A 21579-nucleotide genomic window follows, 5' to 3' on the forward strand; every position below is an offset into this window, starting at 1 on the left:
CAGTTGTGACCTTTCTCTAGTTGAGCTGTCTTATCTGGTAGCTTGTGTCAGAGAGGATCACAGATTCTGCCCCATCCCCACTCTCACAACAAACACAAGTAAAGCTTGAGCAAGTGGGATTTCTAATGCGCCCTCTGCACTAAAAGAGATGAAATACACATTAAAAATAAAATCTAAATCCAGCTCTTTGTTACTTAGCCTCATGGCAGAAAAGGTGCTGGTTACTCCTTGGCAGATTCCTCCACCCACAGAAGCCATTTTTCTCTTTCAATATTAAACGTCTTTGTATTGACGTCTCCTATCAATCTAGGGCTAATAGCACAGGGGACATGTGGGTTATTATTATCCGGCCAGTTTTGAAGAGGAACAAATTAAATTCTCAATCCCATTCGCCGGAGAGGAAGGTCTATTTAGGGCAGAGATGAGAATGAAAATATGTCACTGATTATATTTGTGTTCGTTAAGCCTCCTATAATAATGGGGATAAAATAAAGGGGATAAAATGTCTGTTACTGTACGACGGAGCGTTCTCTCCCCGGGTTATGGAACTGGATCGCCCTGAGTGTTCCTTTTATTATGTTTTATACATCACGGCGACTGCACGGCAACTAAATTTACAATGTGGCTTTTCAAGTCTCCTTATTCTGCGAGGAAGGCGATGAATCAAATATGTAAAAGCCTGTTATGCATATAATGCACTGCCTTAAACAAATAGGCCATAAAGCATGGCTTCTAATGCTCCCCTCTCCAAAGGCATAAACTGCTGTACGGAGGCCCAGAGGACGGGCTCGATCCTTTAGGAGCTGTCACGCTGGATATTTCGCTTTCTTTCTGGTTTTAAAGGAATCCAACGTGTTAAAGGCTAAAACATCAAGTTGCCATCAAAGAAAGACAGGGACTGAAAGGGAGGAATCATCAACAGGGGGCTGTCACTTGGGTGATTAAGTCTTGTTCTCTATGCACTTAAGTGTAAATAAGAGAGAAGCCAACGGTTGCACAGGTTGTCTCGGCTCATTGAGCTCCATCAGAACAGCACCGTTACCATCACTTTGTAGAGATATTAGGCCCAAGTCATGAATATGTATCAGCTAAAGCTCCACTGGAAATATTCTGTCTGAAACTGAGAGATAATGACACAATTTTCCATACTCAGCATCAAGTCTTACTGTCCATATCTTGTGCTGCTTCATTTTGTCCTACCATCTCTATCTTCTTCTATTCTTTTCATCTTATCCTACTTTCTCCATCTTCTCCTATTGTCTCCATCTTCCTCTACTCTATTCATCTTGTTCTACTGTCTCCATCTTGTCATTTGTATCCATCTTTCCCTACTGTCTCCATCTCGTCCTACTATCTCCATCTTGTCCTACTGTCTCCATCTTCTTCTACTGTCTCCATCTTGTCCTACTGTCTCCATGCTGTCCTACTGTCTCCATCTTGTCCTAATGTCTCCATCTTGCCCTATTTTCTCCATCATGTCCTAATATCTCCATCTTCTACACTATCCATCTTGTCCTACTGTCTCCATCTTCACCTTCTGTCGCTATCTTAAACTACTGTCTCCATCTTGACTATCTATCTTCATCTCGACCTACTTTCTCCATCTTGCCCTACTGTCTTTATATTGTCCTACTGTCTCCATCTTGTCCTACTGTCTCCATCTTGCCCTACTTTCTCCATCTTGTCCTAATGTCTCCATCTTCTTCTTTTCTATCCATCTTGTTTTTCTGTCTGCATCTTGACCTTCTGTCACCATCTTACACTACTGTCTCCATCTTGACCTTCTGTCTTCATGTTGACCTACTTTCTCCATCTTGCCCTACTTTCTCTATCTTGTCCTAATGCCTCCATCTTCTTCTACTCTATCCATCTTGTCCTACTGTCTCCATCTTGACCTTATATCTTCATCTTGACCTTCTGGCACCATCTTACACTACTGTCTGCATCTTGTCCTACTTTCTCCATCTTACCCTACTGTCTCCACAGTACTATATGTGCCTGCCTATGGCAACCAGAAAGCTATTAAAAGTAAAGCCTGGTATAACTGTAATATTCTTGAGGTACCACAATGACCAATCAGTCAGGTCCCCACAGGGCCCTCTGTACTACATTCCTGGACTCTCAGAATCCTCTGGTTTTATCGCTATGATTTTTACTTGTCTAAGCCAGTTTTGTATTGTTATTATTACTCTCATTTGCTCATATTCCTGTTCCGACCTTACCTATTCATCTTTCATTCTGACACTGGAAAGCTCAGTTGCTCGGATACAGTACAAATAAGTTAAAATAACATAAATCACACACAAAAAAATGGAAAATTAAATACAGATTAAAATTGTATGAGAATTCCATTCTCTAGATCTTTTAACAAATTAATCTCAAGTTGAACTCAACAAATAAATATATTCTTAAACTTCATCTTTGTAGGGGGACGGGGTGAGGTTGGGGTCTGGGGAATAGAACTTGATTATCCCCCACAAATCTAAATCCAGCGCCCAATTGCAAGGCTGTATGATTGGCTCTCAGTACATATATGTCATTCCCCAGTCCCTACGTGATTGGGTTAGAAATGCTGACTGACCGGAACGCAAGTGTCTGCTAATTCATTACACACTGTAACATAAGAGACACCGGGTCTTTAATATATTAGATATGATTCAAGGAAGATTGCAGTTTGATATCCCACAATCAATCATCCTCTGTCTGGTCGTGGTCTCAGGCCAAATATACAGACTCAGTGGTGTAACACGTATACTGCCAACTGCACGGGGGCTTGTTACACCACTGAGACACAATGAGCCAATGCTTGTCCAGTTCAACCCCCCCCTTAGTTATAACCCTATACCAAGGGGGTTATACAGATATATAGAAACATTTGGGTAACAGTCACCCTGCTCTAGTTCCAGGGGTACCCAGGGTACAAATAAGCACTCACCCCAAATCTCCCCCTAACTGACGTTCATGCTGGCCGCCCCTTAGCTCATAACAAGGTTACAGATATATAGAAACATTGGGGTGTCACCCTGCTATAGTTCCAGGGGTACCCAGGGTACAAATAAGCACTCACCCCAAATCTCCCCCTAACTGACCTTCAGACTGGGCCCCCTTAGCTCATAACATGGTTACAGATATATAGAAACATTGGGGTAACAGTCACCCTGCTATAGTTACAGGGGTACCCAGGGTACAAATAAGCACTCACCTCAAATCTCCCCCTAACTGACCTTCAGGCTGGGCCCCCTTAGCTCATAACATGGTTACAGATATATAGAAACATTGGGGTAACAGTCACCCTGCTATAGTTCCAGGGGTACCCAGGGTACAAATAAGCACTCACCCCAAATCTCCCCCTAACTGACCTTCAGGCTGGGCCCCCTTAGCTCATAACAAGGTTACAGATATATAGAAACATTGGGGTGTCACCCTGCTATAGTTCCAGGGGTACCCAGGGCACAAATAAACACTCACCCCAAATCTCCCCCTAACTGACCTTCAGACTGGGCCCCCTTAGCTCATAACAAGGTTACAGATATATAGAAACATTGGGGTAACAGTCACTCTGCTATAGTTCCAGGGGTACCCAGGGTACAAATAAGCACTCACCCCAAATCTCCCCCTAACTGCCCCATTAGTTCATAACAAGGTTACAGACATATAGAAATATTGGGTCTTTAAGGTGAGCACCTTCAATCACTGGGGGGGGGGCAGGGAAATGATCCTGAAGGTGAATCAGTATGGCATCTCTCAGGCACATATATGAATACAGATACAAAGTGACAGTGACATGTATTGTATTAAGGGGTAGATATTCCATATAATCAGGGTATTTCCCATTATTGACAGGTTACAAGGAAGGCGCTTGATGCTGATCCCAATTATAAGAAAGAGGGAGGAATATTGAGGAGAAGGTCCAGGGAAACATTTCGAGTGTGAGGAGCTGAATGAACTTGGAATAACCTCGAGCCATTGGCAGAATGGGAATATTCCCGGGGAACAGGGAACAAGCTTTATAAATAGAAGATCAGGGAAAGGGGAATTTTGTTCCAGCGCAGACGCTCACGTCGGGGCATGTTGACTAGAAAACCGCGAATCCTCGGAGGGAAGGGAAGGCTGTAACGTGGGGCCGATTATCAATACAAGGAGGAATCCAAATTGCTATTTAAAGGAGCTGTTTAGAGAAGTGTTTGTTTTAATCCTCAGGCGAAATGATCAGACAAATCTGTCCTTGTGGCTTCATCCCCCCGCTCCCCCCAGAATCAATACACAGAATAAAGGAATCTCAATTCAAAGCGACGATGGGAAAAGAGAACACGAGGCTCATTGATTCTCAGAATCCAGTTGGGATTTGACTCAGAAGGGCTAATACTCTGAAAAGCCTGAAAAGCCACAGAAAGGAATACAATATACAGGCAGGCTCAACCAATCAGAAATCTTGGGTTTAGACAAGACTGACCAATCAAAGCTCCAGGGGTTCAGCAATGCACAGGATGTCCCACTGGAGTTGGGTGTTAGGATTGGATGGGATGTACCACTGGAGATTGGTTTTAGGAGGTACATAACACTGGAGATAGTGGTGGGAAGGGATTTACCACTAGTGATGGGCAAAGGATGGGATGTACCACTAGTGATGGGCAAAGGATGGGATGTACCACTAAAGATTGGTTTTAGGAGGGACATAACAGTGGAGATAGTGATGGGAAGGAATGTACCACTGGTGATGGGCATAGGATGGGATATACCACTAAAGATTGGTTTTAGGAGGGACATAACAGTGGAGATAGCTTTGGGAAGGGATGTACCATTGTTATGGGCATAGGATGAGATGTACCACTGAAGATTGGTTTTGGGAGGGACATAACAGTGGAGATAGCTTTGGGAAGGGATGTACCGCTGGGGATGGGCATAGGATGGGATGTACCACTGGAGATTGGTTTTGGGAGGGACATAACACTGGAGATAGTGGTGGGAAGGGATGTAACACTAGTAATGGGCATAGGATGGAATGTACCACTGGAGTTTGCTTTTGGGAGGGACATAACAGTGGAGATAATAGTTGGAAGGAATGTACCACTGGTGCTTTTGGTTGGTGGTTTTGGGAGGGACATAGTGGAGATAGCTTTGGGAAGAGATTTACCACTAGTGATGGGCATATGATGGGGTGTACCACTGGAGAATGCTTTTGGAAGGGACAGAACAGTAGAGATAGCGGTGGGAAGGAATGTACCACTGGTGATGGGCATAGGATGGGATGTACCACTAAAGATTGGTTTTAGGAGGGACATAGCAGTGGAGATAGCTTTGGGAAGGGATGTACCACTGGTGATGGGCATTGGATTGAATGTACCACAAGTAAATGATGTTGGGAGTTGGATGGGATGTACCACTGGATACGGGCGTTGGTATTGGACATAATATACAGCTATAAATAAAGTTATTGATGAACAGAGTTTATCATTGAAGAAGGGTGCAAGGGGCAGAAGAATATCACTGGATATGGATGAGCTATCACTGGAAATGGCTGTTTGATTCAATGGAATGTACAAGTGGAGATGGTGTATGACTGAAGATGGCCATTGGTGTTGCATGAGATGCACCACTGGATATAGGGTAGGGTTGGATGGGATGTACCACTGAGAGGGGCCTCGGGATTGGTGGGATGTTCCACTGAATACAGGGTAGGGCTGCATAGGATGTACCACTGGAGATGGACATTGGGGTGGGATGTGTTGTACCAATGGAGATGAGAATTATACTATTAATAATAAGAAGCAGCTCTTTGGAGTTGAGTGACAAGTGCTGGGAATGTTCCTCCTGGGGAATTCAAACCAACCAGTAAATCAATTTGTTCTGTTCAGAGTAAACAATTGCCTCCTCCCCGTGTGCCAAGTCAGGGAGCAGTTGTTTTTTTTGCTTGAGGTCCTGGCCAGTCATTTACCCTACAAGTTATTCCTATGGGGCCAATCCCAGCGCTTCCTACAGACCCTTCTCCTGTTTTCCCTAGAACATTCCCAAATATCAGGGATAAAAGTGGGGTCACAGGAATCAGTTGACACGAGGGGGGCACACGGGTTCCAGTCCAGGTGCAAATTTGCCCAGAGTTTATAAATAACCTTAATACATTATTGTCTGTAGAGGGCACAGCTCATGTTCTCGTTTCAGTTCTAGAAGGTTCCAAGTGTGAGTCGGGAGTATCAAGATAAAAACCCGAGTTCTGAGTCTGCCCCTCTCCATGGGTCTGTCCTTACAGATTTCCCAGAAAGACAGAGACACGTGGGACCCGCATTCAGATTCCCATTGACCCTGTTCTGCTAAAAGCTTTCCCATGAGCCCCTGCACCTTCTGTCTTCCCTCAACTGCTGCCCAGAACGTCTGCTTTATTGTACCAGTCTCTCTCTTTAACCCTCCCCTCTCCTTACTCTACAAATGAGCAATGGTTTTCCTCTATATACTGTATCTATTAAAGGGGAACTTCACCCAAAAACTATTTTTTCCCCCAATAATGACATCAGATATCATTCTAAGCATCTTCCCCATATCCACTCATTCCTCACTGGAGGAAAATATCATTTCTATTGAAAGAATTGTCTGTCTGGATATTTATATTCATTGCACTGCTGGTTCTGAATCCTGCGCAATGTAGCAAAAGCCATATGGTTAATAGAACTGAAGTAGAACTGACTTCTGAGTCTTACAATTAAGAACCCTGCTTCCATATAAGGCCCATGACTCTCAGCCCAGTCCACTGTGGCCCTTTGTTGCCCTGAGAGACTTGTGTTTATTAACTGGCAGTCAGAAAACATCTTCCCATATTAGCGAATCCGATAAATAATTAACAAGACTTTTCTCTATTATCTCCACTCAGATCTAATTAGGCCGAGCCGTTTACCTTCCCAGCGAGACTCCGGCAGATAAAGTCAAACGGACCTTTCAGAGCCGGCAGGAAAAACTCAATGTAAAGGGCAACTTAGCTTAAATTACTGGTGAAAAAACAACTTGGGGGTCATGTTTCTAATTGATGTACCCCTTTTTTTGAGCTGCTAAACCTGCTTTTGAGAGGGTCACAGACTTAGTAACTAGCACCCTAACCTCTCAGTTACTAAACCCCAGTCAGTAACATCAGGGCCCTAAAACGACAGTTTACCCAGCGGCAAGTGATAACTCCAGAACATTCCAACTGCCCCAGATATTATACACAGGGGTCCCAGCAGAAGACTGTTTTGTGGGGTTCTTAAAAAATGGGGAGTACAGAGGCGAACGTCACGTCTTATATATACATCCCAACCCCCCTGTACTGTTTCTGCCCCTTTTTCATCAAAACCTTTCCCCATTTACTCATCCATGATCCTATGGCAACTCTGTCCAATAAATATTTTTTGCCTAATTAAAGAATTAAAGAAAATGTCATATCCATTCATTCCTCATTCTCACTGGGTTTATAGTTCTGTGTAACTGTCATTGTGTCTGTCCCTTTCTCTTCTCTGCACTGCTGCTTCTGACTCCTGATACAACTTCCCAATATCCATTCATTCCTCATTCTCACTGGGTTTATAGTTCTGTGTAACTGTCATTGTGTCTGTCCCTTTCTCTGCACTGCTTGCCCTCTGACTCCTGATACAACTTCCCAATATCCATTCATTCCTCATTCTCACTGGGTTTATAGTTCTGTGTAACTGTCATTATGTCTGTCCCTTTCTCTTCTCTGCACTGCTGCTTCTGACTCCTGATACAACTTCCCAATATCCATTCATTCCTCATTCTCACTGGGTTTATAGTTCTGTGTAACTGTCATTGTGTCTGTCCCTTTCTCTGCACTGCTGCACCTGACTCCTGATACAACTTCCCAATATCCATTCATTCCTCATTCTCACTGGGTTTATAGTTCTGTGTAACTGTCATTGTGTCTGTCCCTTTCTCTTCTCTGCACTGCTGCCTCTGACTCCTGATACAACTTCCCAATATCCATTCATTCCTCATTCTCACTGGGTTTATAGTTCTGTGTAACTGTCATTGTGTCTGTCCCTTTCTCTTCTCTGCACTGCTGCTTCTGACTCCTGATACAACTTCCCCAATATCCATTCATTCCTCATTCTCACTGGTTTATAGTTCTGTGTAACTGTCATTGTGTCTGTCCCTTTCTCTTCTCTGCACTGCTGCTTCTGACTCCTGATACAACTTCCCAATATCCATTCATTCCTCATTCTCACTGGGTTTATAGTTCTGTGTAACTGTCATTGTGTCTGTCCCTTTCTCTGCACTGCTGCTTCTGACTCCTGATACAACTTCCCAATATCCATTCATTCCTCATTCTCACTGGGTTTGTAGTTATCTGCAGGGGCGCTGCTCCTATTGCGTTCTATGTACTAGCAATGTGCCCCAGGACTGCTCAGACGATAGGAAAGGTAAGCTCCGGGTGTGAGGGGACAGTAAAGCCCCCAGAAATACCCCATGTTATCTAGAAATATCATTGATATTTAAAGCAGTGTCACTCTGACTGTTTATATTCTCTGCTCTGTTGGTTTTGACTCTTGAAACACCACAGCAGAAGACAGCTGATTAATAAGCAACAGACTTCTGCCTCAGGCGCAGGTCAAGTACAGGGCTGTTGTTATTTTGTTTTTATCCATCCTACAGGGCTGAATAGATATCATTACAGTCTGCAGCATGCATCTGAGTCATTTGCTAAGCAATGTGCACGTTACAATAAGTGATACAGTATCTTCCCCCCAAATCAGTTACTGGATCTCTGCCCATAGAAGGGATAAATAGGGAGAAAACGTAAATGAAAATGATAAATAAATATATAAAACAAGTGGCAGATTTGGAGACAGATGGTCCCGACAACTTTCTTAAGTAGAGGAGAGAGAGAAGGTACAATATAAATGTCAGGAATATATAAGATGTAAATTCAGATTATTCCTGTACTTTTACCCTTTATGTGCTGTGACCCCCCCCCCCCCGCATGGAGATGGAATTAATAAAGAGAAAATCAATGAAAAACACAAATTAGAGTTAATTAAAGTCAATTCCAATTCAATCGTTGCCCTTTCTTCATTCCACTCCCCTTGTAATGCTTAGATAATGAATACCCACAATGCACCATTAAAGGAGAGAGGGGGGATTTGGGTGAAGGAAGGTGGGACCTGTGGAATAAACCATTCTTATAGTGGGGGGATAGAGTGTCAGCTTTGGGAACAGATGGTGTCGTGTAACATTCAGACAGGAGATTATTATCAGATAACGAGAGATGTTACATAAGAGACGATAATTCCTAAATTTGGGCAGCGTTCAGACCGAGTGACTTTGGGAAACTTTCTCTTTGCTGAATTATTTAGGCGCTTGTGTAAATAATTAACCATTTGCATGTATGATAAAAAGCCCTTCCCACTCGTGTCTGTCGGGTTTAACGTCTCCGATCAGAACTGTATCCCGACGCCTCGCAAATCAGACGTGGAACAAAAGTGGGCTGGAGCCCCCCCTTCACTGAATTTCAAAGCAATTTTTCTTTTAAACAATATTTAATCAGATTATTCCACTGTGTTGACCCCCCTGTAGAACAAACTCTTCCTTCTCTATAAATCTGAGACACTTTGGAGATTGGGGCCTATAGTACAGTGATTTTTTTCAGGCAAAAGCAGAAATGAGGGAAACTAATGCAGAAATCTTTTGTATTTCTTAATTTTCATTGTTGGGGGAGGAAAGGAGATCTCACCATCAGCATAGGAAGGGGTTCTTTACTGTAAGGACAGTCAGGTTATGGGATTCCCTACCAAGAGAGGGGGAATGAGTGATTCATTGTGGGAGGAAAGGGAGATCTCACCAATCAGCATAGGGAAGGGTTCTTTACTGTAAGGACAGTCAGGTTATGGGATTCCTACCAAAGAGAGGGGGAATGAGTGATTCATTGGTGGGGAGGAAAGGAGATCTCACCATCAGCATAGGAAGGGGTTCTTTACTGTAAGGACAGTCAGGTTATGGGATTCCCTACCAAGAGAGGGGGAATGAGTGATTCATTGGTGGGGAGGAAAGGAGATCTCACCATCAGCATAGGAAGGGGTTCTTTACTGTAAGGAAAGTCAGGTTATGGGATTCCCTACCATGAGAGGGGAATGAGTGATTCATTGGTGGGGAGGAAAGGAGATCTCACCATCAAACATAGGAAGGGGATCTTTACTGTAAGGACAGTCAGGTTATGGATTCCCTACCAAGAGAGGGGGGGAATGAGTGATTCATTGTTGGGGAGGAAAGGAGATCTCACCATCAGCCATAGGAAGGGGTTCTTTACTGTAAGGGCAGTCAGGTTATGGGATTCCCTACCAAGAGAGGGGGAATGAGTGATTCATTGGTGGGAGGAAAGGAGATCTCACATCAGCATAGGAAGGGTTCTTACTGTAAGGACCAGTCAGGTTATGGGGATTCCCTACCAAGAGAGGGGGAATGGGTGATTCATTGGTGGGGAGGAAAGGAGATCTCACCATCAGCATAGGAAGGGGTTCTTTACTGTAAGGGCAGTCAGGTTATGGGATTCCCTACCAAGAGAGGGGGAATGAATGATTTATTGATGAGCAGTGATTGATCCTGATTGCAATTACAATAATGGGAACAATAAAGGGGTGTGAAGGTTTTGTTTCCCCTTCCCTGGATGAAATCGCTGAGTGTTTATTAAAGGTACAGTAGCACACACACCAGTACTCACTAGGTAGAACAAAGCTGTTTATTGCCCCATTGCCCTTGTATTAATGTGGGAATGTTTCTGCTCCAGTTATTTTATCTCTGAGACAAGAGACGACCCCATTGTGCCACGTTATCTCTCTATTCCCATAGGAAGCGCCGGTCTCTCCCCAGTCTCCATCGTACATCTCCCTCCATCGCCTTCAGCGCCAGGAGATTCGCCGGGGCAACATTTTGTTAAACAGTCCGTTCCTTCGCTGAGGAGATTCTTAAATATTTCATCAAAAACATCGCTGTGTTCTGATCCTGAGTAACGGCTCTTATGAATAATTCCTGTTTGATCGGACGTGGGGGGATGTAGTTCAACCTTCCCAAATAGCAAATGTCCTTGTGTCTTAGCAACAAGCAGATGTCTGTCTGTCTGTCTGTGCCAGAGATATACGGACTCTGTACTTCCTCCAGTTCTGCGGGTAACAATGAATCAAAGCTGCACAACTGACTTGTGATTCATTTTATAAAGAGCAAAGAGAAAAGGATAAACAAACACTGCCTGGGAATGTAACAGTGAGGCACATGGGACGTATTCTCCACTGCTGTTTGACGAGGGCAGAGAATACGTCCCTACTGTATATGGAGGATCAGGAGAGTAACCAGAGTCAGACCCAGAGAAGGACAGATAAAGTTTGTTAAACAATAACGGCGCCTGTATCTACACGTGACTATTATTAGCGGCGGCGCCATTAATACGGCAGCTGATCAAATAAAGAGCCCAAATATCGGCGCCTGTAAGGGATGAAATGAGCTCCCGGCCGGGCAGCAGCTCCTCTCTCGCACTCTATTAATTCAACACTTTCTTTAAACAAGAAGCACATTAACCTTAATGGTTTGTAAACGAATGAGAGCAAATGGCTTCATCTGCATGAAAACTCCATTAGAATTGGGATAATTTCTTCAAGGATGTCGGGAGGGAGAGAGAACTCACAACACAGGCACAAAAATGCAACATTTCCATAATCAGGTGCCCCGTGTCCTCTACTTGTGTGTCATAGTTTTATGGGATCTCTCTGTACCGACTATGAGCAAACTTAGGGGGCTGTTCCTGCTGAATTGTGCTTAGTACAGGGAATACCTATGCTGTCATAGTTTTATGGGATCTCTCTGTACAGACTATGAGCAAACTTAGGGGGCTGTTCCTGCTGAATTGTGCTTAGTACAGGGGATACCTATGCTGCCATAGTTTTATGGGATCTCTCTGTACAGACTATGAACAAACTTAGGGACTGTTCCTGCTGAATTGTGCTTAGTACAGAGGAATACCTATGCTGTCATAGTTTTATGGGATCTCTCTGTACAGACTATGAGCAAACTTAGGGGACTGTTCCTGCTGAATTGTGCTTAGTACAGGGAATACCTATGCTGCCATAGTTTTATGGGATCTCTCTGTACAGACTATGAGCAAACTTAGGGGCTGTTCCTGCTAAATTGTGCTTAGTACAGGGGAATACCTATGCTGCCATAATTTCATAGTATTTCTCTGTAACGGGCAGTTTTATACAAATTGAGCAAAAACCGGACCAGGTAATCAATGAAACAATTAAGACCAACTACATACTGTGATATGATTCTTCAGGCTACATAATTACAAAAAAAGGAGTACTTCCCCTTTAATTAATTAAGCTGATTAAATCTCAGGATGGTTAACACGTGCAGAGTTCTAGATGACTGGAGATGCTGGAAGCTGATGAGAAGAAACCTCGGGGCCAGTTAATAAAGTCCCCCATAAACACAGCAGGGATGTTCCTACATTTGATCAGAGTCGGATGCAGTGATCTCGCCGTAGCCTTTTAATAAGTACCATCAAGTTCCACAGCGACGCAGCTTTATCACAGGACAGCTGCCGGTGTTAAACCTGTCACAGCTGCCGGTGTGAGGCGAATGAAGGGCGCAGTAAAATATCGTACAGCCCGAAGAACTGATAAAAGCAAATTAAAGAAATATGCCCCAATCTGCCCAGAAAATAATGGAGAAACCTGTCTGTGTTTCATTAATGAGCTCCCCTGTTGTTAAATGCACAGAAAATGTCAATAAACTCCAAGATGCAAATACAACAGAGAACCAGAAAATGAAGAAATGCAACTTCCAGAGCAGTTCTTCATACATTGATATCTGTGTGTAACAGATGGAGAGAGAAGGGCAAGATGGAGACAGTTGAGAGAAAGATGGAGACGGTAGGCCATGATGGAGACAGTGGCACAAGAGGCAGACAGTAGAGTAAGATGGAGACAGTAGAACAAAATGGAGACAGTAGGGCAGGATAGAAATTATAGGCCAAGATGGAAAGAGTAGGACAAGATGGAGACAGAAGGGCAAGATGGAAAGAGTAGGACAATAAGGAGACAGTAGAACACAATGGAAAGAGTAGGACAAGATGGAGACAGTAGGGCAAGATGGAAAGAGTAGGGTAAGATGGAGATAGTAGGGTAAGATGAAGACAGTAGAGAAAGATGGAGACAATAGGACAAGATGGAGATAGTCCACCAAGATTGGGAAAGTAGAGCAAGATAGAAACAGTAGGGTAAGATGGAAAGAATAGGGCAAGATGGAGACAGACAAAAAGATGGAGACAGTATGGCAAGATGGAGACAGTATGGCAAGATGGAGACAGTAGGGTTAGATGGAAAGGGTAGGGCAAGATGGAGACAGTAGAACAAGAAGGAAACAGTAGGGCATGATGGAAAGAATAGGGAAAGATGAAGACAGTAGGTCAAGATGGAAAGAGCGAGGCAAGATGTAAAGATTAGGACACAATGGAGACAGTAGGCTAGGATGGAAAGAGTAGGGCAAGATGGAGATGTGTAAGTGTAAGATGAAGACAGTATAGAAAGATGTAGACAGTAGGACAAAAAGGAGACAGTAGGACAAGAAGGAGACTGAAGAGAAAAATTAAAACAGTAGGACAAGATGGAGACAGTAGAGAAAGATGGAGACAGTAAATTCAGGTGAAAAGTAGGAGAAGATGGAGACAATGGAGACAGTAGAGAAAGATGGAGACAGTGGGGCAAGATGGAGACAGTACAGGTAGTATAATATGTTGTGATGCTGTGAATTACTTCACTGTGTTTTTGCAGAAAACAGTTCCCCTGAATGATAAATACATATTGTACAATATTCCAGTATTTTTACAGTATAAGGTGCTCCCAGTGGCCAAAATCCTATCAAATTGCCGGTGCCCCATCTTTAGGGTTTTGTTGTAAATGCAAATGCAGAATTGCCCCTCCCCCTCTTCCCAAATAATCAACATTTCACTGAAATGGAGGAGAAAACAAAAATAAAACCATTTCACTGATGAGCAACTGTTGCAGCACTTTACGTTTGTGTAATACAGATATAATGGTCAGTAGTGGGACAGGAGCTGGAACATTAATGGTCTCCTGCAGGTGGGGTTGCCCTATTATAGTTAATTATTGGATAAGTTAAACTTAAAACAAGTGAATGTAAAATTGACGAGGGGCTATTCTAAGCACTTTTGTAATGTACATTCATTATTATTTTTATTTTTTATTCCAAGATATTAAGGGATACATGTACTGTTAATATGAATGAATTTTGTTACAACAGCGCCACCTGCTGGTCAGTTTCCCACCAGTCTGACCAGCAAGTAGTCAAGGAAGTTGTCAGGAGAAAGAAAGAGGCTGATGTTCTTCTGCTTAGGAAAGATGTGAGAAAGGTTTCTAATTTTATTCCTAAGCAGAAGAACATCAGCCTCTTTCTTTCTCCTGACAACTTCCTTGACTACTTGCTGGTCAGACTGGTGGGAAACTGACCAGCAGGTGGCGCTTCTGTAACAAAATTCATTCATAGTAACAGTACATGTATCCCTTAATATCTTGGAATTAAAAATAAATAAATAATTAATGTACATGGCAAAAGTGCTTAAAATAGCTCCTTTATCAATTTTACATTCACTTATTTTAAGGTTTACTTAAACCTTTAATGGAAACATATCAGTTCCGGAATATTTCTATTTATTCTACTGTGATCTTACCTAACGTGACTTCCGACTGCATAGGCATGGAGAGCGCTGGGTGCTTCACCTCGCAGCTAAACAGAGCCTCGTTATCCACTTGTGAGTTCAGTGTCCAAGTGAGCATGGCCCGGACCTCGACGGTTCCATCGCTCATGGGAAGATGCATTTGGTGGAAGAAATAAGCGGGGTCTGTGCTGTGGACCCAACGAGGGAACTCCAGGCTGACCACAGTCTCTGGAATTGCCTCCGTTACGGGGCTGGACATGGGTCCTTGGTCAGCGGCACGCACTCTGTAAGGGTTTTCCGTGAAAGGACTCAGTCCTCTTTCCTCCGTGTCCAGCAACGAGAGCGTTTTTTGCATCTTCGTGTCGTCCGAGTCGCGGTTAAAGAGGTTCCTTGAGGGATGATTGCCCAGTAGCCCTGCAGCGGCAGGCGGGGGCTCCAGCATTGGAACCACATCTATTAATTCACCATCCCTCTTGAAGGAAACCTGCAGGGGACAGAAGAAGGTGGAACATCAAGTTATCAAGATTGTATCTTTGTTCCCTGTATGCGATATTGTATTTATTGCACCCAAATGTATGTGCTCATTGTGTCTAATATCCCATGTCCCCCACTGCTGAGCACCAAACTGTCTCCAGAAGAGCACAACATCCGTCTCTAGGGATTGTGGGGTTTAATGGGCAAATAAACACAAGGCCATTTTTTGCAATGCCAAGTGTTGGTGCAAAACGGCACGGCCATGGGACCCTGGAACAACAACCCGTCCTCTGGGGTGATGCACCCACAGATGTAACAGTCTTGGTGCTGGAGGAATAATGGGTTGGGGTTGATCTGATGGTTTGGGTCCCTGGTTCCAATGAAATTTTAAGGCTACAGGGTACAATTCCATGCTTCCTACTTTGTGGAACAGTTTGGGGGGGCTTTCATTTTTAGCATAATAATACCCCCATGCAGAGAGCTGGGATGGGAAGAACCTGACCTCAATCCAACTGAACCCCTGTGGGATGAAGTGGAACACCGACTGTGAGCCTGATCCCCAACTTCAGTGCCCAACCTCACTAATGCTCTTGTGGCTGAATGGAGAAGAGTAGGGGCAGTTATAGCAGCAGAAGGAGGGGGCTAGTTCATATTAATCCCCTTGGGTTGGGAACGAGATATTGGGCAGGGAGGGGCTCATTGTGAGTTAGAACCTTTACTACCCCTAACAGGCCCTTACTATCAGGATATTACGCTGAGGCTGAGATGCGGCTCGCTGCGGCTTTTATTAGTAAAACAGAATTATTCCCACGGCGCCCGAGCCAGTAATGATTTTATGAATATATTAATGAGTTTACTAACGCTCTAAAAATATATAGAAATGCTTTCCCTGAGACCGGCAACTAATTCTGCCTTCCTATGATGCAAATGCAGCTCTTCTGTTTGTGCTTAAAGGGAAAGTTTCCTTTGCAAACAAACGGATTTCCTTAATTTTGTAAATGTTACTGCAGATTTGTATTTACACAGTTGTTGCATCAGCGCAATCTCAGTTTCAACATGTTTCAACAGGTGCAACCAAATGGCAATGATATTTGCTTGGCATGCACCCGTTGCTCATACATAGAGTTTACTTCCCCTTTAAAAAGTGAGACCATTGTGGTGCCAGCGCCAGCCCGGACTTCGGCATGAAGTTTAATAAACAAGTTTTATGCCGCCTGTCAATAGTTTAAGCTTTTCCCTTCATTTCACACATGAATCTTTTTCATTTTATATCTGGGACCCGGCACAGAACAGAGACGGGTAGAGCCATGTCCAGCGGGGGGTGAAAAGTCGCCTTTATGGCCGGCGGCGTCTCCCAGTTAATTTTATTGGTACAAGACAATTTAATGCAATAATATATATACAGTGTCTCTTAAAGATAAGCTTTTCTTTGTTCGTGCCGTCCAATTATTTGTGAGTCCTACGGCTTCTGCCAGTGAGTAAACTGTGCCCTCCCTGTGCCCAGGACATTCCTTCTCTGGATTTTGCATTGATTTAAATCTGAATTTCCATTTCATCTGCCATTAATAAGAACTCCTGCAGTAAAGCCTCCCTTCCCTCCTAGTCCTCAGTGGACACCCCACAAATCAGGACAAGTTCATTATCAGTCAGTGCTCCATTTATAGTTGTAGTTCAGCGTAGAGCAGTGGCACCCAAAGACTGCCCAATATATGAGTCTTCAGGTGAGTGCTGGGTACCCCTGGAACTATAGCAGGGTGACACCCCAATGTTTCTATATATCTGTAACCTTGTTATGAGCTAAGGGGGCCCAGTCTGAAGGTCAGTTAGGGGGAGATTTGGGGTGAGTGTTTATTTGTACCCTGGGTACCCCTGGAACTATAGCAGGTGACACCCCAATGTTTCTATATATCTGTAACCTTGTTATGAGCTAAGGGGGCCCAGTCTGAAGGTCAGTTAGGGTGAGTGTTTATTTGTACCCTGGGTACCCCTGGAACTATAGCAGGGTGACTGTTACCCCAATGTTTCTATATATCTGTAACCTTGTTATGAGCTAAGGGGGGCCCAGTCTGAAGGCCAGTTAGGGGGAGATTTGGGGTGAGTGCTTATTTGTACCCTGGGTACCCCTGGAACTATAGCAGGGTGACACCCCAATGTTTCTATATATCTGTAACCTTGTTATGAGCTAAGGGGGCCCAGTCTGAAGGTCAGTTAGGGGGAGATTTGGGGTGAGTGCTTATTTGTACCCTGGGTACCCCTGGAACTATAGCAGGGTGACTGTTACCCCAATGTTTCTATATATCTGTAACCTTGTTATGAGCTAAGGGGGCCCAGTCTGAAGGTCAGTTAGGGGGACATTTGGGGTGAGTGCATATTTGTACCCTGGGTACCCCTGGAACTATAGCAGTGTGACTGTTACCCCAATGTTTCTATATATCTGTAACCTTGTTATGAGCTAAGGGGGCCCAGTCTGAAGGTCAGTTAGGGGGAGATTTGGGGTGAGTGTTTATTTGTACCCTGGGTACCCCTGGAACTATAGCAGGGTGACTGTTACCCCAATGTTTCTATATATCTGTAACCTTGTTATGAGCTAAGGGGGCCCAGTCTGAAGGCCAGTTAGGGGGAGATTTGGGGTGAGTGCTTATTTGTGCCCTGGGTACCCCTGGAACTATAGCAGGGTGACTGTTACCCCAATGTTTCTATATATCTGTAACCTTGTTATGAGCTAAGGGGGCCCAGTCTGAAGGTCAGTTAGGGGGAGATTTGGGGTGAGTGCTTATTTGTACCCTGGGTACCCCTGGAACTATAGCAGGGTGACACCCCAATGTTTCTATATATCTGTAACCTTGTTATGAGCTAAGGGGGCCCAGCCTGAAGGCCAGTATTTTTACCAAGCTATAGGTTATGAACTACTGGTATAGATAAATAATGAATATGCAGGATTATCAGCCAATCATATTGAAGTAGAAGTTTGGGGGGTGCTGCAGTATACAGATATCTCTATATGCAGAAGATTTCTATTTTGGAGCCTGTATGAGAATATTATGAAGCAATCCTGCTATTTAGCAGCGGAGGTGCCATTCGGGGGCAGAGAACCAGCCATTTGGCCCAGAGAGGGAAAGGCAATATTTATAGACAGGAGAGGGTCGTTTCGGGGCCCCACTGCGTTACTGCGGGAGAGGAGTGTGACCTTGCGAGGGAATGCGCTGCACACACATCAGGTAGGAGCAGATGTTACTGACGGGGAAATGAGACAAATAATTGTGCTCCGCCAGTTACTGAGCTCAATGCAGGAGGTTGGGGTGACGCCTCTCTAACAGAGCGTGAATTATTCTCATTGATTACTCGCACCTCCTGTCTGGCTCTTTAATTCAGCAATTTTATGACCTTCTGCCTCATTGTGCAATTGACTCCTCTTCACCCTCCAGGCAGACATATATGGTATGGGAAGGGCCCCAATCCAAACTACTTTTTTTTTTTGGGGGGGGGGGAGTATTTGTATATAATCCAACCTGCAGCCCCAGATGTTGTTTAACTAAAACTGCTGCATCTTCTGACAACTTGGCTTCAAGATGATTCTAATACAGAACTGGGAAGAGTATTAGTACATTGTAATTTGTTTGCAGGGAGGTCTCATTTTGTGTTGAGGCCCAAGGAAAACAGGCTATGTAAGGCATCTCCCAGTAGCCTCCAACAATCTCAATAACAGCTATATAGTTGCCTGTTGGGCACCACCAATAGGAGTTGTCCTGTCTCCATCTTGCCCTGCTGTCTCCATCTTGTCCTACTGTCTCCATCTTGCCCTACTGTTTCCATCTTGTCCTACTGTCTCCATCTTGCCCTACTGTCTCTTTCTTGTCCTACTGCCTCCATCTTGCCCTACTGTCTCCATCTTACTCTACTGTCTCCATCTTGTCCTACTGTCTCCATCTTGTCCTACTGTCTCCATCTTGCCCTGCTGTCTCCATCTTGTCCTACTGTCTCCATCTTGCCCTACTGTCTCCATCTTGTCCTACTGTCTCCATCTTGCCCTACTGTCTCTTTCTTGTCCTACTGCCTCCATCTTGCCCTACTGTCTCCATCTTACTCTACAGTCTCCATCTTGTCCTACTGTCTCCATCTTGTCCTACTGTCTCCATCTTGTCCTACTGTCTCCATCTTGCCCTACTGTCTCCATCTTGTCCTACTGTCTCCATCTTGCCCTGCTGTCTCCATCTTGCCCTGCTGTCTCCATCTTGTCCTACTGTCTCCATCTTGCCCTACTGTCTCCATCTTGTCCTACTGTCTCCATCTTGCCCTACTGTCTCTTTCTTGTCCTACTGCCTCCATCTTGCCCTACTGTCTCCATCTTACTCTACTGTCTCCATCTTGTCCTACTGTCTCCATCTTGTCCTACTGTCTCCATCTTGCCCTACTGTCTCCATCTTGTCCTACTGTCTCCATCTTGCCCTACTGTCTCCATCTTGCCCTACTGCCTCCATCTTGTCCTACTGTCTCCATCTTGTCCTACTGTCTCCATCTTGTCCTACTGTCTCCATCTTGCCCTACTGTCTCCATCTTGTCCTACTGTTTCCATCTTGCCCTACTGTCTCCATCTTGCCCTACTGCCTCCATCTTGTCCTACTGTCTCCATCTTGTCCTACTGTCTCCATCTTGTCCTACTGTCTCCATCTTGTCCTACTGTCTCCATCTTGTCCTACGGTCTCCATCTTGCCCTACTGTCTCAATCTTGTCCTACTGTCTCCATCATGTCCTACTGTCTCCATCTTGCCCCATTGTCTCCATCTCGTCCTGCTGTCACCCTATAGACATACAATACTTGCTACCCCCAGCCTGCTCTGCGTTGCTCTATATGTGGCCCCAGCACCAGATTATGAGAATTATAAAGAAAATGAATTAGTACATATGATAGGGAGATTGCACTGAGGCAGATTCATTCCTTTTACAGAACAGAAAATGGTGATTTTGAGAAGGTGAAGATAAAATCTCATAAAAAATACAATACAAAAATAATATAAAATCCAGAGCGAGCTGACAAACACCTGTTTTTCCCTTGACTGGTTAAGCGAGTGGGCAGAACATTTACAGACAGGATTTCTGTGATTCCTCCCCAGGATACACAATTTATTTCTCTCTCCTGGCTCCGTTCCTAGTGAAACCTCTCATGAGTAAAACAGAAATAAATGTGAGCTTTTTATAAACTCAGATATAGCCCACAGCCGTGTCATGTTACTTGTCCTTTAAATCTGACTTGTCCTGATCACCCAAGCAATACAGAAACAACAGAAGAGTTATTGCAACTTTTTATTTCTCATCTTTCTATCCAGACCTCTCCTATTCATATTCCTGTCTCTTATTCAAATCAATGCCTGGTTGTTAGGGGAATTTGGACCCTAGCAACCAGACTGCTGAAATTACAAACTGGAGAGCTGCTGAATAAAAAGCTAAATAAGTCTAAAAAACACAAATAATAAGAAATGGAAACCAACTACAAATTGTCTCAGAATATCCCTCTCTACATCATACTAACAGTTAATTTAAAGGTGAACAACCCCTTTAAGGAGACTTATGTGTCAGAAGCAGACACACATAAAAGGACAGACAGACACTGCTTTCATTGGCAATTACATTTACACACAACCTTAAAAACCCAACAGTTTTTTGGTTGAAGTTCCCCTTTAAATGGTTTATTCTTCCCATAATCCAAAACAACAGGCCCATCTGGCCTCGGCAGTCGCCCCAGAAACAAAGCAGATTATCCCTTTCCATTCCCCTGATGGGCTCATACACTTCCTTGGACATAATCAACGGATTTGCTCAATCCACGGAGGATTAAATAAGAGACCAACAATCAATAAGTGTCTATCAGCCGACTGCACTCACTCCAGTGTCTCATACCCCAAATACAGACTCTAATTCCATTCTCCGGAGACTTGGGGTGGGCAGCTCAGCTATCCGGCGACCCCCTGTGATGAACGAATTGTTTCAGCTGCAAGATACATTGTAACAGACTTTATATTATAGAGGGAAAAGCAATTGCTACAAAGGGAAGCATAGGGGTGTCAGCATGGGGGTGACCCAATTCCCCATAAATTTCTTCTGGTCAATGTTCCCAACTAGACCAATCTACAGCCAATCAGATCACTGGAACAGTCACAGAGCCAGACCAACCCGCAGCCAATAAACTTGAATAAAAACACGAGATCAGTTCATATTCCAACGGAACCATCTGCCAAGTCCAATAGGAACCATAACGACATGTGCAGAATTGGTCTCTGTATAAAACTAAGTTCATAAATCCAACATTTTCAAGATATTTTATTTATACAGTACTTTGCTGTTCCATTTAGTGCCGCACTTTACAAGCTGCTTATTAGACACTTTATGGGGGTTATGTAATTAAAGGC

At 44.0% G+C, this 21579-nt stretch overlaps 1 protein-coding gene across 1 annotated transcript in view; it reads right to left on the reverse strand.

Annotated features, from left to right (window-relative positions):
• The window catches only part of igsf21.L (immunoglobin superfamily member 21 L homeolog), a 269491-nt gene that overhangs the window by 51671 nt on the left and 196241 nt on the right, over window positions 1-21579 (reverse strand). Inside the window, 1 exon segment of the mRNA NM_001092775.1 lies at window positions 14714-15185. Coding sequence (NP_001086244.2) covers window positions 14714-15185 — 472 coding nt within the window.

This window comes from Xenopus laevis, chromosome 7L (assembly GCF_017654675.1).
Source record: "Xenopus laevis strain J_2021 chromosome 7L, Xenopus_laevis_v10.1, whole genome shotgun sequence".
Taxonomy (NCBI): domain Eukaryota; kingdom Metazoa; phylum Chordata; class Amphibia; order Anura; family Pipidae; genus Xenopus; species Xenopus laevis.